This window comes from Hyperoodon ampullatus, assembly GCF_949752795.1.
Source record: "Hyperoodon ampullatus genome assembly, chromosome: 17".
In the NCBI taxonomy this organism is placed as follows: domain Eukaryota; kingdom Metazoa; phylum Chordata; class Mammalia; order Artiodactyla; family Ziphiidae; genus Hyperoodon; species Hyperoodon ampullatus.
In genome coordinates this window covers 34,341,826-34,355,561 of record NC_136930.1, presented here as the reverse complement: position 1 = coordinate 34,355,561, position 13,736 = coordinate 34,341,826, and the positions used below count along the sequence as shown (strand labels likewise).

Sequence of the window (13,736 nt, the reverse complement as noted above, 5' to 3'; positions counted from 1 at the left end):
GCACTAGGCTAGCCAACTTATATGCAGTGACTCATTTAATTATTCAATTAATATAAGGTGAGCATAATCAATTCTTCACTCTATCACATTATCTGCTTCTGGTTTCCTTCTTTAACACTATCTGAGATTATCTTGTTCACCAATTTTTCTCCTCCCTTCCTACTCCACATCACCCCTGCCTCAGAATTTCAATAAAACTCCATGAGAACAGGGATGTTATTTCTCAACTATATTCTCATCACCTATGAGGTGGTCAATTAACATCTGTTGAGTAAATCCATTATAGTGGTTCTTAAACTCTTGAATCAAGGATGCACACTAATCTTTTCCCATCCATGTGTAGATTATTCTGTTGAATATTTCTGGTTTTGAAGCCTCACATTTAGTTCAACTCTCCCACTTTTCAGATGAGACTGAAGTCTGCTGTGGGCCCTGGCTTTTGTTTTTTAAGGTAGCTTTCACATCCTTGGAGCCTTTAAACATGAGCCATAATTGCCCAGGTACACCCTTTCCCTGCTCCAACTTGCTTTCAACTTGATTATATTTGTCTTTTATTCTTTTTATGGGTTTTTTTTTTTTTTTTTTTTTTTGGCCGTGCCATGTGGCATTCGGGATCTTAGTTCCCTGAGCAGGGATCAAACCCATGCTTCCTACAGTGGAAGCAACAACTGCCCAGCCAGGAAGTCCCCAACTTAATTATATTTGAATTCTACCTCTAAGCAGATCTAGATTACTGCTCAGGGACCATTAAAACCATTTATGATAATTCCAAAATTGATGTTGGCACAAGTTCTCTCTGTTCTTCAGAATTTGATGTCTCCTATAAACTTTGCCTGCATATCTTTAAACAATTTAGAATGGTTATTGTTAAGATCAAGCTCCCCTAATCCCTCTACTTCCCAAAGTAGCACACACTAATAGAAAAACAAGACTAATATTAAGTTTAAAGCTCAAACACAGTCTGTGTTTTCATGAATACAAACACAACCCCAAAAGGAAGAAAAAAAATACATCATTCTATTATTCTTTACATCATTTTATATGCATATTTCTGATCAATAACTGCTTCTTACACTGGAAATTTATCCCAATAAACTACTGCTTTAAGGGATACATTAAGTCTCCAACCAAAATGTGACCTAGGGGAAGTATGGTATGTTAAACAGCTAGAGACAGCATGGGTGCACAAAACTCACTTGCACCAAACTCACAATCAAGCATGCCAAGGCCCAAGTGGCATCCAGCCATCCCTTGTTTAGAAAACCAAGTTTAATTTGAATTACTTAAGCAACTGGATTTTGTGCTGATGCATTTTTCAGTGAATTGTGGGGGATGGAGAGCTTAGCCCAAGATAATTGAATTGCTAAAATATTTGCCTTCTGATTTAGAATTTTAAAGTAACCTTTGTTACAAATTCCCATATAATTGTTTCATATACAAATTAAACCTGCCACATTTTCTCTCCCCTATATCCCTGATTGATTCAAGCTGCAGATTAACATTCCTTTTCTCTCCCCTTCAATTTATTCTGTCCATTTTTCAGGGTGTATTGAACATCCTCATAATTCACAATAGAAATATCACCATAACTTCAGAAAAAATGTGGGCTGTCATAAATTACCAAAGCATGTTCTTGATTCAGAGATCCCAGAGGGCCTGTGTCTTCAAAGTAGATTTATTCTCCACATATAAGTCTCATTTGTACATATTTAATTGTGATCTCATTCTCTATGGAAGAAAATGTTTCATTGGTTCTGATTTCCTTTTGATGTTTCTATCCCAGTTTGTTAATATTCTTGGTTCCTGCTTTGTAGCCTTCAGAACTACCCAAATTAGAAAAATGCTTTACTTGTACTTCAGGGATGGGAGTGGGAATGAAATTGCTTTCTGGTTCTGAAACTCTCAATTTTAAAAAAGGAAATAAAAACTTTCCAAAAAAGGTAGGTGAATATATTGCCAAGCTTGCCTTGTGCTCTTTGCTTTAATGTACAGAATTATTTAGAAGAGTTCTTATATAAAGCCATGCCAGTGAAAATAGCTTTGCCAAATTTATCATAGGCTGCTACAGGCTGAGACACTGGTGCCACCTCAAAGAAATTCACATTTGCTAATATGAACTAGTAATTTTTGTTTTATTGTGCCTTTTGGGGGGAAACATCCTTTCTAATAAAAAGATACATCATCATTTCTCAGTATAAAAAATCAATTTTTGTACTGACAAGAATAATTAACATTTTCCCTGTTATTTGTGTGGGACCAGCTATCAGTCAAAAAATTTAAATTTGATAAAAAATTTTATTTGGTCTCGACCTGCTATCTTCCTGCTCTCTGATTGCCTTCTCCAGAAGCTTTTAGTCTTCAAAAATTCACATAGTGAGACGTTTTCTCTAGATTTTGGCTTTACCAATTAGAGAATTTGCCTTCTAATGAGTATTAAAATAAACTTCAAAGTTATTTTTCTTTTTAAAAAAATCTCTCAAAAGGGAACCCTAGTGCACTCTTAGTGGGAATGTAGACTGGTGCAGCCACTATGGAGAACAGTATGGTGGTTTCTCAAAAAAACTAAAAATAGAGCTACCATATGATCCAGCAAGTCCACTTCTGGGTATTAATCCCCCAAAATGAAAATGCTAATTCAAAAAGATACATGTACCCCAATGTTCACAGCAATATTGTTTACAATAGTCAAGATATGGGAGCAACCTAAGTGTTAATCAATAGATGAATGAATAAAGAAGATGTGGTGTATACATATATAACATATATATATATATATATATATATACACACACAATGGAATATTACTCAGCCACACACACACACACAAAATGAAATTTTGTCATCTGCAACAACATGGATGGATTTGGAGGGTATTATGCTAAGTGAAATAAGTCAGACAGAGAAAAACAAATACTTTATGATGCCACTTATATGTGGGGTCTAAAAAATAAAGCTACAAAATAGAAAAAAAATTTAACTTGAGAACACAGGAATAAAATGATTTAACTGGTGAGCCAGGGTCCAAAGACAGAAGTGACTCATAATATTATTGCTTCTGCTTGTTTTACAATATATTGCAAAACTGTTTATAATTTATTAAATGGGTTTATAACTGATTGGGGGGAGATTGAGCTGAATAGATGGAACTATTTTAAAATAAAAATAAAATTAAAAACATAGCATTTCTTTACTTCTGATGACTAAGCCTCATTAATAGCAGATACTTTTTATGTTTTATAAATTTTGGAATCATCTTTATTTGTAAGTTGAAAAAAAGATATAATTTTGTTTTATTATTTAGATTTGCTTATCTGATTAACAGTCCTCTAGAGAGGAAAAGGATTAGTATCTATTACTTATATAGCACTTTTTAAAGTGCACTGACATAGAAAACAAACTTATGGTTTCCAAAGGGGAAAGAGAATGGGGGAGGGATAAATTAGGAATCTGGGATTAACAGATAAACACTACTATATATAAAACAGGTAAACAACAAAGACCTGACTATATAACACAGGGAACTATATTCAATACCTTGTAATAATCTTAATGGAAAAGAATGAAAAATAATCACACCTGAAACAATGTAAATCAACTATAAGTCAAAAAAAAAGGATCTATTGGAAGTCTGTTCTATAATCTGAGAGGGAAGAAATGAGCATGTAACACTAAACTTATCTGATTCAAATTAATCCTTTAAAATGTTCCATGGAAGCAAGAACATCTGCCAGCCCTAAGTAACCAAAGAGATAGAGATTTTAGCTAATCAAACTAGAGAATTAGATTCTCTTAGTAGAAGAGAATCAGGCATCCACCATGAAGAAGACGTTGTAAAAACCATCGCAGTGGCAGATGGAAGATACCTCAATATGCAGTGACCTAAGAACAGGATAAAGACAAAAGGCTATGTTTTCTCTCAAAGTTGATCAGAAGCACTACTATTACTGGAATTAATTAATGCACATTTTGATTGGCCAATTCTGAATTGTTTTAGGAAATTTGAGTGTTCCAGCTGAGATTATTGGGAGTGGTGACTGGCTCATTGTAAAAGAGTCTCAAATAGTCTAGATGTTAATTTATGTTCCAAGGAATATCAGTAACATATTTTTTATCCTTCATCAGCTTGAGTAGCTTTCATAAAGGATATAACAGTTTTGAAAACTTAGAAGCAGAAAAAATCCAAAAATGTGTTAAATCACTCTCCTCTAGGTTCTTTGACCTGATGACCAAGGACTCTATTTTGTCCTCTGTTCTATACCTCTGTGCTGAGTTCAGCTCTCCTCCTTCACATCCCACCTAAATGATCCATGGGCAAGTTCAGATTTACATTATTATCATCAGATTCTTTTTTAGCCTAACTACACCAAAGCACACCTTCCAAATGTCCCAATGTGACCTATGCATGATGCAAAATCTATTTCTTAATCTAATGCTCAGATCACAATTTTTGACATTGCAATATCAGCATTAATTTTGAAACTTTGGCAAGAACCAAAGCATCATTCTTACCTAGGTGCCTAACAGTGCAGGGCTCTGAGACTTTGAAAAGCAAGAGCAACTTTTCTTTGTTTTCCATCTACACAAAGCATACCAACTTCCACCAAGTGAGTAATGCAAATTTAGTCAGCCATCTAACAATATTTTTAAATCTGATTACATTTCAGTATGAGAACTTACAAAAGACCCCGAAAAGTCACATTACAGTGTCTGATCTACAAGGCAAAGAAAAAGTAGCTTGCAGTTTACCTTCCAAGAAAACAAAATTTAAAAAGTCATACACAAAACACTTCAATGCCACATTTTATGCACATTGCCACCAGATAAATGAGCTGAAAGACCAAATGTTCTCGTATCCGACTATCTAGCCTCCTTTAGCACAAACAGTGAAAAGAGGAATGATTATTTGTGTAATGTGAATATGACTGAAGTGAACAACTTGTAACCTGCACTCATTTCTTTACACTGCTCATGCACAGACAAGCATGCTGTTCCCAGACAGGAGATCAGGAGAGAATCTAGTACTGATTTGGTTCTGTTGTTGCACAGCTGGCATCACCAAAAGTTTTAACTCAGCCAGTCACCTGATAACTTACAGCTATTTTGGTCTACTTTTGTTTGATCTGGAGCTTGGAATTATATTGTTTCCACTTCCAGTTTTAGTGTTCTTGTTTTAGCTTTATGCTTTCTTATAATGAATGAATCACTGAGCAAGATATTACCTAAATAACAAAAATTCAGAATAAGCTTCCAGCTTTGTGTTGCCAATTACTATCTATTTTAATTACTTTACCAACTAATCAGAGAAACACACAAACAAAAATGATACTGTTTTTCACATAATAAAATGGCAAATTTTAAAAATAGTAATAATCAGAGATGACAATGATGAGAGTAAATATTAATTGGTACAGCTTTTCAGATTGATATTTGGCAAAAATATTTTAATCCAGTGATTCCATAACTAGGAATTGATCTCAATGAAATCATCAGGGATGCAAACTAGGACATAGGAATAAAACAAATCTTCAATGAGCTGTGTATAATGGTGAAATACCACAAACCACCTCAATAACAGGACTTAGATAATTTATTAAACTTCTATATATTGAGCTACTATTCAGCCATTCCTTGATTAAGAGTAAGAATATTAAGAATAGGAATACTCTCATTATAAAACATTAATGTAATTCAGTATAGAACATTACATTGTAGGAGACCAAAATATGCCACTCCAAAATAGGCCTCTTTGGTATAAGAATTATTTTTAGCTTATTTTTTTGAGAAACAGCAGATACAGGGAACCTCTGAGAACAGTGTAAGTTACCCTTTCATAGAGAAATTTATATTTATATAGAAAAACTTTGTTTGCAAGGGTGTCTTCCCCTCAGTACCAGGAAGAAAAAGATGACTCTAATTCACAAGAGATTCTTACCAATGGAGAAGGCACCGATTTAAATCTGCATAATAAACCTTACCCATGTTCACTGTATTTTTCATGGTCACCTTCTCATAACGTGCTTCCCCCAACTCTTATTCCTTTGTTTTAACTGAAGATGGTATTTAAACCCAAATCCTAGCCACTTCTTTTGAGTCACTAATCCCGGAGTTTCTCCCATGTGTAAATGAAATATACATGCTAATAAACTTGTTTGTTTTTCTCTTGTTAGTCTTTTGTTACAGGAGCCCCAGCTCCTCAAGGATAGAAGGAAAATATACTTTTCCTCCTCTACAATATAAAATTAAATGAAATGAAGTATGGTTGCTCTCAACTTCATTAACAAGACATTGATTTTCTTATAAAACTCCAGGGCTTCCCTGGTGGCGCAGTGGTTGCGAGTCCGCCTGCCGATGCAGAGAACACGGGTTCGTGCCCCGGTCCGGGAAGATCCCACATGCCGCGGAGCGGCTGGGCCCGTGAGCCATGGCTGCTGAGCCTGTGCGTCCGGAGCCTGTGCTCCGCAACGGGAGAGGCCACAACAGTGAGAGGCCCGCGTACCGCAAAAAAAAAAAAAAAAAAAAAAAAAAAACTCCAATAGGGGGCTTCCCTGGTGGCACAGTGGTTGAGAGTCCACCTGTTGATGCAGGCGACATGGGTTCGTGCCCTGGTCCGGGAAGATGCCACATGCCACGGAGCAGCTGGGCCCGTGATCCATGGCCACTCAGCCTGTGCATCCAGAGCCTGTGCTCCGCAATGGGAGAGGCCGCAACAGGAGAGTCCCACGTACCGCAAAATAAATAAATAAATAAATAAATAAAAACTCCAATAAGATGTGACTTCCTGAGCAGTCACAGAGGGGAATTATTAGGATAATATGTTGAAACTGGACACATGTTCCTCTCTCAGGTTCAAGTGACTTTTAATAACTGATTGTCTGCTATTGGGACTCCAGACCCCAATTTTGACCAAGCCTCTGATTTGATCTATACCAGGGTTCACAATATGGAAAGAATGTGGTAAGGTGTACTGTTGTTACACTGGGCCACAAGCCTGGTAGACGGCTTCCATTAGAAGTTAGCAACATATCTGGTCACAGAAAAATTCAAGCTATTTTTTTCCAACCATGTTCCCAAATTTTACCGTATTTAATTGTTTATTACAAAGAATTGCTCCCCAAATTAGTAGGTTTTACTAATTAGTTTCATACCCTTAATCACATTAAAAATATCCTAAAAGATTTTATTTAAGCCCAAGTTGCTTTAAAATAGAAAAATCTCAGCATTGTAATTAACCAAATTTTACTATGTGAAACACACACCTAAAATATATGAACAAAGACATACGGAAAAACTCACATAAAAGAATCCAAGTGGTCCAGATATATATGGCATTTTCATTCCCAAGAGATATTTGACTTGTGAAGTCACGACATGGGTGGCAGCCCCAGTTGTCATCGCACTGATCACAGGCTCTGTAAGCAGGAATGTGGCACTACCCAGTTGCAGCACAAACATGGCCACCTAAGAGGACAAAGGAAGATGAAACTTCCCAAGCTTCCTAGAAGGATTAATATCTGACACATTTTCATTTTCAATACACAGACATAGGGCACTGATATGAAATGTGCTCTTTAAATTTTATATATTCAATAGCTTGAGTTTTCTTGAGAACATTACTAGTTTCCAAGATTTCCCAGATATTTTTGGGTACAATTACAAGTGCTTCAGTTAAAGTTAACACAGTTTTTTTTCTGAATATTGACTTTTTTTCTCTTTTCCTAATCATATATGTTACAAAAAAAGGAAATATGTTCAAATCAGTTAATATATGGGGTTCTATGGGGAAAAATAAAATTTGCATTATCATATCTATAATTTTTTAAAAATCTAGGGCTTCCCTGGTGGCGCAGTGGTTGCGAGTCCAACTGCCGATGCAGGGGACACGAGTTTGTTGCCCTGAGCCAGGAAGATCCCACATGCCACGGACTGGCTGGGCCCGTGAGCCATGGCCACAGAGCCTGCGCGTCTGGAGCCTGTGCTTCGCAACGGGAGAGGCCACAACAGTGAGAGGCCCAAGTTCCTCAAAAAAAACAAAAACAAAAATAAATAAATAAATAAATAAATAAAAATCCAAAGGACATGATTCACTACTTTACACCCAGTAGGCTTAAAACTTCAAAAGCATTGAGGAGAAAAAGCCATTTCTTGAGTTTTTGACAGGTTCTGAGAAATGGAAACCTACTGTTTTGACTAGATACTCTATCAAGTAGCTGTAAAGGGCAAATATTAATAGGAAAACATCACGACTTATGTGTATATGGGGAAGAGCAAAAGACAGAAATAGGTTAAAGGAATATGCCTTAAGAAACCCAGGAATCAGTAGGAAAGTCATTCCCCTTAAACTTTTCCTTTCTGCTCCTAGCATCATGCTCCATTGCAAAACTATTTCATGGCCAGACAAAATAACCTCATCTGAGTAGAAGCTGTGCATTGAGCTCTGCTGGGCAAAAGATGGCAGCAAAAATCAGTTCTCTTTTCTCTACTAACTACTAACATTGCAATGATTAGTGTAGAGAAAGAACTTTTAGGAGATGGCCCACTCTTTGACTGAATGCATCCATGTAAACTCAGACATAGAGATTTGTTGTTTTGAAAGTAACATTAAATTACATTCATGAATATCCACACTGGAAAATGAACACAAAGCGAGTCACGCTGATATATCCTCTTAATGTGTTAATTATAATATTTAGGTCAGGTCTTAAAATTCTTGTTGGAAAATAAGATTAACTATTAAAGAAATCAAAGGAAAGAATACCAATGAGATCTCCTTCTATCAAGAGTTCACAGTGATAAAAATGAAAAGTATAAAGTGCTATCTAAGTACCACCAGAGCATACATTGCAAAATATATAATTTCCATCATATCACAATGTCCCTTGGCCAAAAGCAGTAATACTCTAAACTTGTATTAGGGTGGAGTTTTCTGGGCTCAAATCTGAAAACTTAAGTTCTGATTCTGGCTCTACCACATCCTAGTTTTTGTGACTATAGAAAATCTGTTAAAAATTTCCAAGCTTCATGATCTATAAATAATTAGAATGATGTCTGCCCTATTGATATTGCAGAATTGTTGTAAAATGAATGTGAATTAACATATGAAAGACCTTTGAAACCTGTAAAATGTGCAACATATGTGATGTACGTTGAATGTCATAAGGTGCCGTATATATTTACCCAGCATGGAAAACTAGCTACGAGATTTCAAAATGTAGAAAAGGCCACACCATATTTTCCATTTCTGGAGAACATGAACAAATTTATCAGTGCAGAAAGAAATATATTTGAACTGTTTACATCTATGTGTCAGTTTGTCAAATAGAAATGTCCCAAGGGAAATACCCAATAAATCAATAGTATGGGTACAGTTGGAACACACTGATTCATAGTGTGTTGATCTTCATCCTGAAAACACAATTAGTTAAGAAAAATACTGAACCATTTTTTCCCAAGTATCTTTCTACTAGTTAGTTGCAAATTATGACACTAACTCTTAAAGGCCATGAGGATGAAATTAGCATATTATTGGGGTAAGATGAACTCCAGAGAGTTGGATTTTCATTTCAGCTAAATGCAGTATACAAGCAATCCAAATCTTTGAAATTGTGAAACCTGTTTGCATATATGGAATTTTATGCATACATGGAATGTTAGAAAGTTCTTATCTGTATGACAATAAATCTTATTTTCATTTATTTTGAGAAGCAAACTCCTTTGGGACGCCTCGTATAGATCATCACCATTTTACTTTCTGGTTTTTATTTGTTTCCTACCCAGCATCTACTTAAAAGGGTTAATGATTTCTCATGTCTGAGAAACAAACATCACCTAACCTGAAGTGATACACCAACAACTTCCAGCTAACCACCATCTTCTAGTAGCAACTTCTTTGTCATTTCCACAACCTGAAAGTTACAAATGGAAGGGTATGGGAAAAATTCAAGATATAAAGAGTTCAACCCTTTCAAATGTTCAAAATATATGTACCTACCTTACAATATAAATCAAAAAGATTTAAAACGTATCCAAAGACTCAAAGTATTTTTGTAATATTCTACTCGTACTGTTTTATACTTTAAAATAACTCTTCCCAGCAACGAATAAATTCCTAAAATGGAGAATTCTTGACTTTGGAAGTTCAACAAGCCCCTTAAGACCTCATTTCTGATACAAAATATTGTGTATGTAAAGGATGATTGCAAACATGTGAGATTTAGCCAAAGAGAAATTACTTTCTTCTGGATGACAACATTCTCCATAACCCAAAACAATGGCAGACATTTTAAGAAGGAAAAAGAGGAAGAGGAGGAGGGGGAGGGATAGGACAAGGTGGAGAAAGAGAAGAAGGAGAAATTTAAGAACTCCCCTTTCCCCAGAGCCCAAATCTCAACAGTTTATTCACATCAAAATTAGGGATCTAGCATACAGAGGCTGAGGTATACAGGTTGAAGGCAGCAAGTACCTGTGCAACACAGGCTTTGTTAAGAGGTGGCCACAGATGGAACTGTTGTTCTCAAGATTTTTCTGGAATTTAAGTATGTAAAATAAGGATCCTTCTAGAATATTTCGCTTGGAAGACTAGTGTTTAAATTTTATGCCAATGTTAAACAATTTTTAAGCTAATGACTTAATAAAGAGCTACATCAATGCCTTTTACTAATAATAGGAATGATGATAATTCTAATCTGGCTAGCTAATTCCCAAAAACTTGCCCATGCAACATTTTATGGGAAAATAAATTTCTTACAATATATTTCAGCTGTTTGTAGTAATGTTGATGTTCTGGGCTAATGCTGAAAACCTCTGACACACATTATTAAGGTTCACTAGCATGATACTATTTGGTAATGCTTTTATAAACACCATATGCTCTATATAAATTGAATGTATGTCAGATTTCAGGCCATTTTTTGCAAGTGGCCTTCAAGTAGTGAAAAAAGAAAAGAGTGCATAGCAAACAACTATACTACCTAAGTGGATGGAATATTGCATGCATTTCAGGTTTTGTCAGTTTGTCTGCAATCTGGCTCTCACATTATACCAAATCACTTATTTGTTTGTTCAGTGAATATTTATTGAATACCTACTAGGGGCAAGACACAACATTGTTGCAGAATACAGAGATAAAGATATAGCTCACACTTTGAAAGACCTTATAAGCTGAGATGAAATGCTGATGTTGGGAGCAGGAAATGTTAACCAGGAGCATAAAGAACTGTAATGTAGGTGTTAATAGGAAGGTAAGGTCTAAGAAGCTGTTTGAGTGGGAGCTAAAAATCTAAAAGCCCTTTGTTCTCTACTGAGTATGGTATGCAGGTTTGAGGGAGAGAGCTAAATTGCTCGTGATAATAGGAGAACAACTGAGTACTGTGTAGGGATATGGCAGAAAAAACCTCTGTGTGGCAAGAGAACATGAGAAAAAACTGTCAGATGGATACCTATGAGGTTATATGCTGTGGAATTCAGAATATAAAGCTCTTCTCTACACTATTCAGTAACAAAAAGGAATGGACTATCAAGCCATGCAAAGACATGGATGAATCTTAAATGAATATTGTAAGCAAATGAAGACAGTCTGGAAAGGCCACATACTGCATGATTCCATTTACATGACATTCTAGAAAAGGCAAAACTATAGAGACAGTAAGCAGATCAGTAGTTGCCAGGGGCTTGGGTGTCGGAAAGTATGTAAAAGGTGAAACATAGGGAACTTTTTAGGATGGTGAAACTATTCTGTATGATACTATAAGGGCGTATATATGACATTAAGCATTTGTCAAAACCCATGAACCTTAATGTGTGCAAATATTTAGAAAATCATTTGGAGGTCAGAAGACCCCAGGATGGAATGCAGAATGTGACAAAGAATCTAACTGATGACCAATGCTTCATTTACTCTCTATATATGTTTTGCCTTTTCTAGAGTGTCATTTAAATGGACTCATACAATATACAGATTTTTCAGACTTGCTAAATGTATGAACAAACCCCACTGAAAGGAATGCAGAAAACGTACTCATGTGAATAACTCTGGAAATTGGTAAAGAATATAAAACCAAAGGCAAAAAAGAAACACTGTACTTGAGTTGATAAATTTATTTCCCATGGGAGTAGAGGTTAACAATTCTGAAACCACTATAAATATACACTGGAATTGAAAAATCAAGTAAATGGATGGTAGACAGTGGGAGCCGGGTTTCTCACTATTGCATAAGTTATAGACAAGCAAGGGGAGAAGGCTAGAATGATCAGTATGGGAGGGATAAGAGTTGCAGACATCAGTAGGAAACCCTGTTTAGTTTAACACAGATATAGATGGATATATTTAGAAATATATAGGTATGTTTACAAACTTTTGTTGATATACACACATATATGTCCTTGCTGTGTCAGCTGAAAGGGCTTAGAAGCAAACAACACCCCTGTGGCACACCTCACACCCAGATCTTAATCTCTAATACCATTGTCCAATGAAAGAAACCAGATCTCCTTAGAAGAATGGCTGGGGATCCGGAGGAAGATGGCAGAAGAGTAAGACGCGGAGATCACCTTCCGCCCCACAGATACATCAGAAATTCATCTACACGTGGAGCAACTCCTACAGAACACCTACTGAACGCAGACAGAAGACCTCAGACCCCCCAAAAGGCAAGAAACTCCCCACATACCTGGGTAGGGCAAAAGAAAAAAGAATAAACAGAGACAAAAGGATAGGGACGGGACCTGCACCAGTGGGAGGGAGCCGTGAAGGAGGAAAGGTTTCCACACACTAGAAGCCCCTTCGCGGGCGGAGACTGCAGGTGGCGGAGGGGGAAAGCTTCGGAGTAGCGGAGGAGAGCACAGCAACAGGGGTGTGGAGGGCAAAGCGGAGAGATTCCCGCACAGAGTATCGGTGTGCTCCGGCACTCACCAGCCCAAGAGGCTTTTCTGCTCGGCCGACGGGGTGGGCGGGGCTGGGAGCTGAGGCTCGGGAATCGGGTTTCGGTTGGAGTGCAGGGAGAGGACTGGGGCTGGCGGCAGGAAGAGAGCCTGAAGGGGTTGGTGCGCAACGGCTAGCCCGGAGGGAGTCCGGAGAAAAAGTCTGGAGCTGCCGAAGAGGCAAGAGTCTTTTTCTTCCCTTTTGTTTCCTGGTGCGCGAGGAGAGGCATTAAGAGAGCTGCTTAAAGAAGCTCCAGAGACGGGCGCAAGCCGCGGCTAAAGGCGCGGACCCCGGAGACGGGCGTGGGACGCTGGGACTGCTCCAGCCGCCGCCACAAGGCCTATGTGCGAGCGCAGGTCACTGTCCACCCCCCCCCCTCTTCCGGGGAGCCTGTGCAGCCCGCCACTGCCGGGGTCCCGGGACCCAGGGACGGCTTCCCCGGGAAAGCGCACGGAGCGCCTCGGGCTGGTGCAATGTCACGCCGGCCTCTGCCGCCACAGGCCCACCCCACACTGCGTGCCCTTCCCTCCCCTCGGCCTGAGTGAGCCAGAGCCCCCGAATCAGCGGCTCCTTTAAACCCGTCCTGTCTGAGCGAAGAACAGATGCCCTCCGGTGACCTACGCGCAGAGGCGGGGCCAAGTCCAAGGCTGAGACCCGGGAGCTGTGAGAGCAGAGAAGAGACAGGGAAATCTCTCTGTGCAGCCTCGCAGGCAGCGGATAAAAGCTCCATGGTCCGCTTGATGTGCCCTGTGTCTGTGGAGTGCATGAATGGACAGCGAATTATCCCAAATTGAGGAGGTGGACTTTGAGGACAAGATTT

The 13,736-nt window shown here is 38.1% G+C and overlaps 1 protein-coding gene across 1 annotated transcript in view; it reads right to left on the bottom strand.

The window, feature by feature from the left end:
- The window catches only part of SLC26A7 (solute carrier family 26 member 7), a gene marked incomplete at both ends in the record, with an annotated part of 196,800 nt that overhangs the window by 97,742 nt on the left and 85,322 nt on the right, over positions 1 to 13,736 (bottom strand). Inside the window, one exon of the mRNA XM_079722341.1 lies at positions 7,294 to 7,458. Coding sequence (XP_079578467.1) covers positions 7,294 to 7,458 — 165 coding nt within the window. The remainder of the gene's footprint in view (positions 1 to 7,293; positions 7,459 to 13,736) is intronic.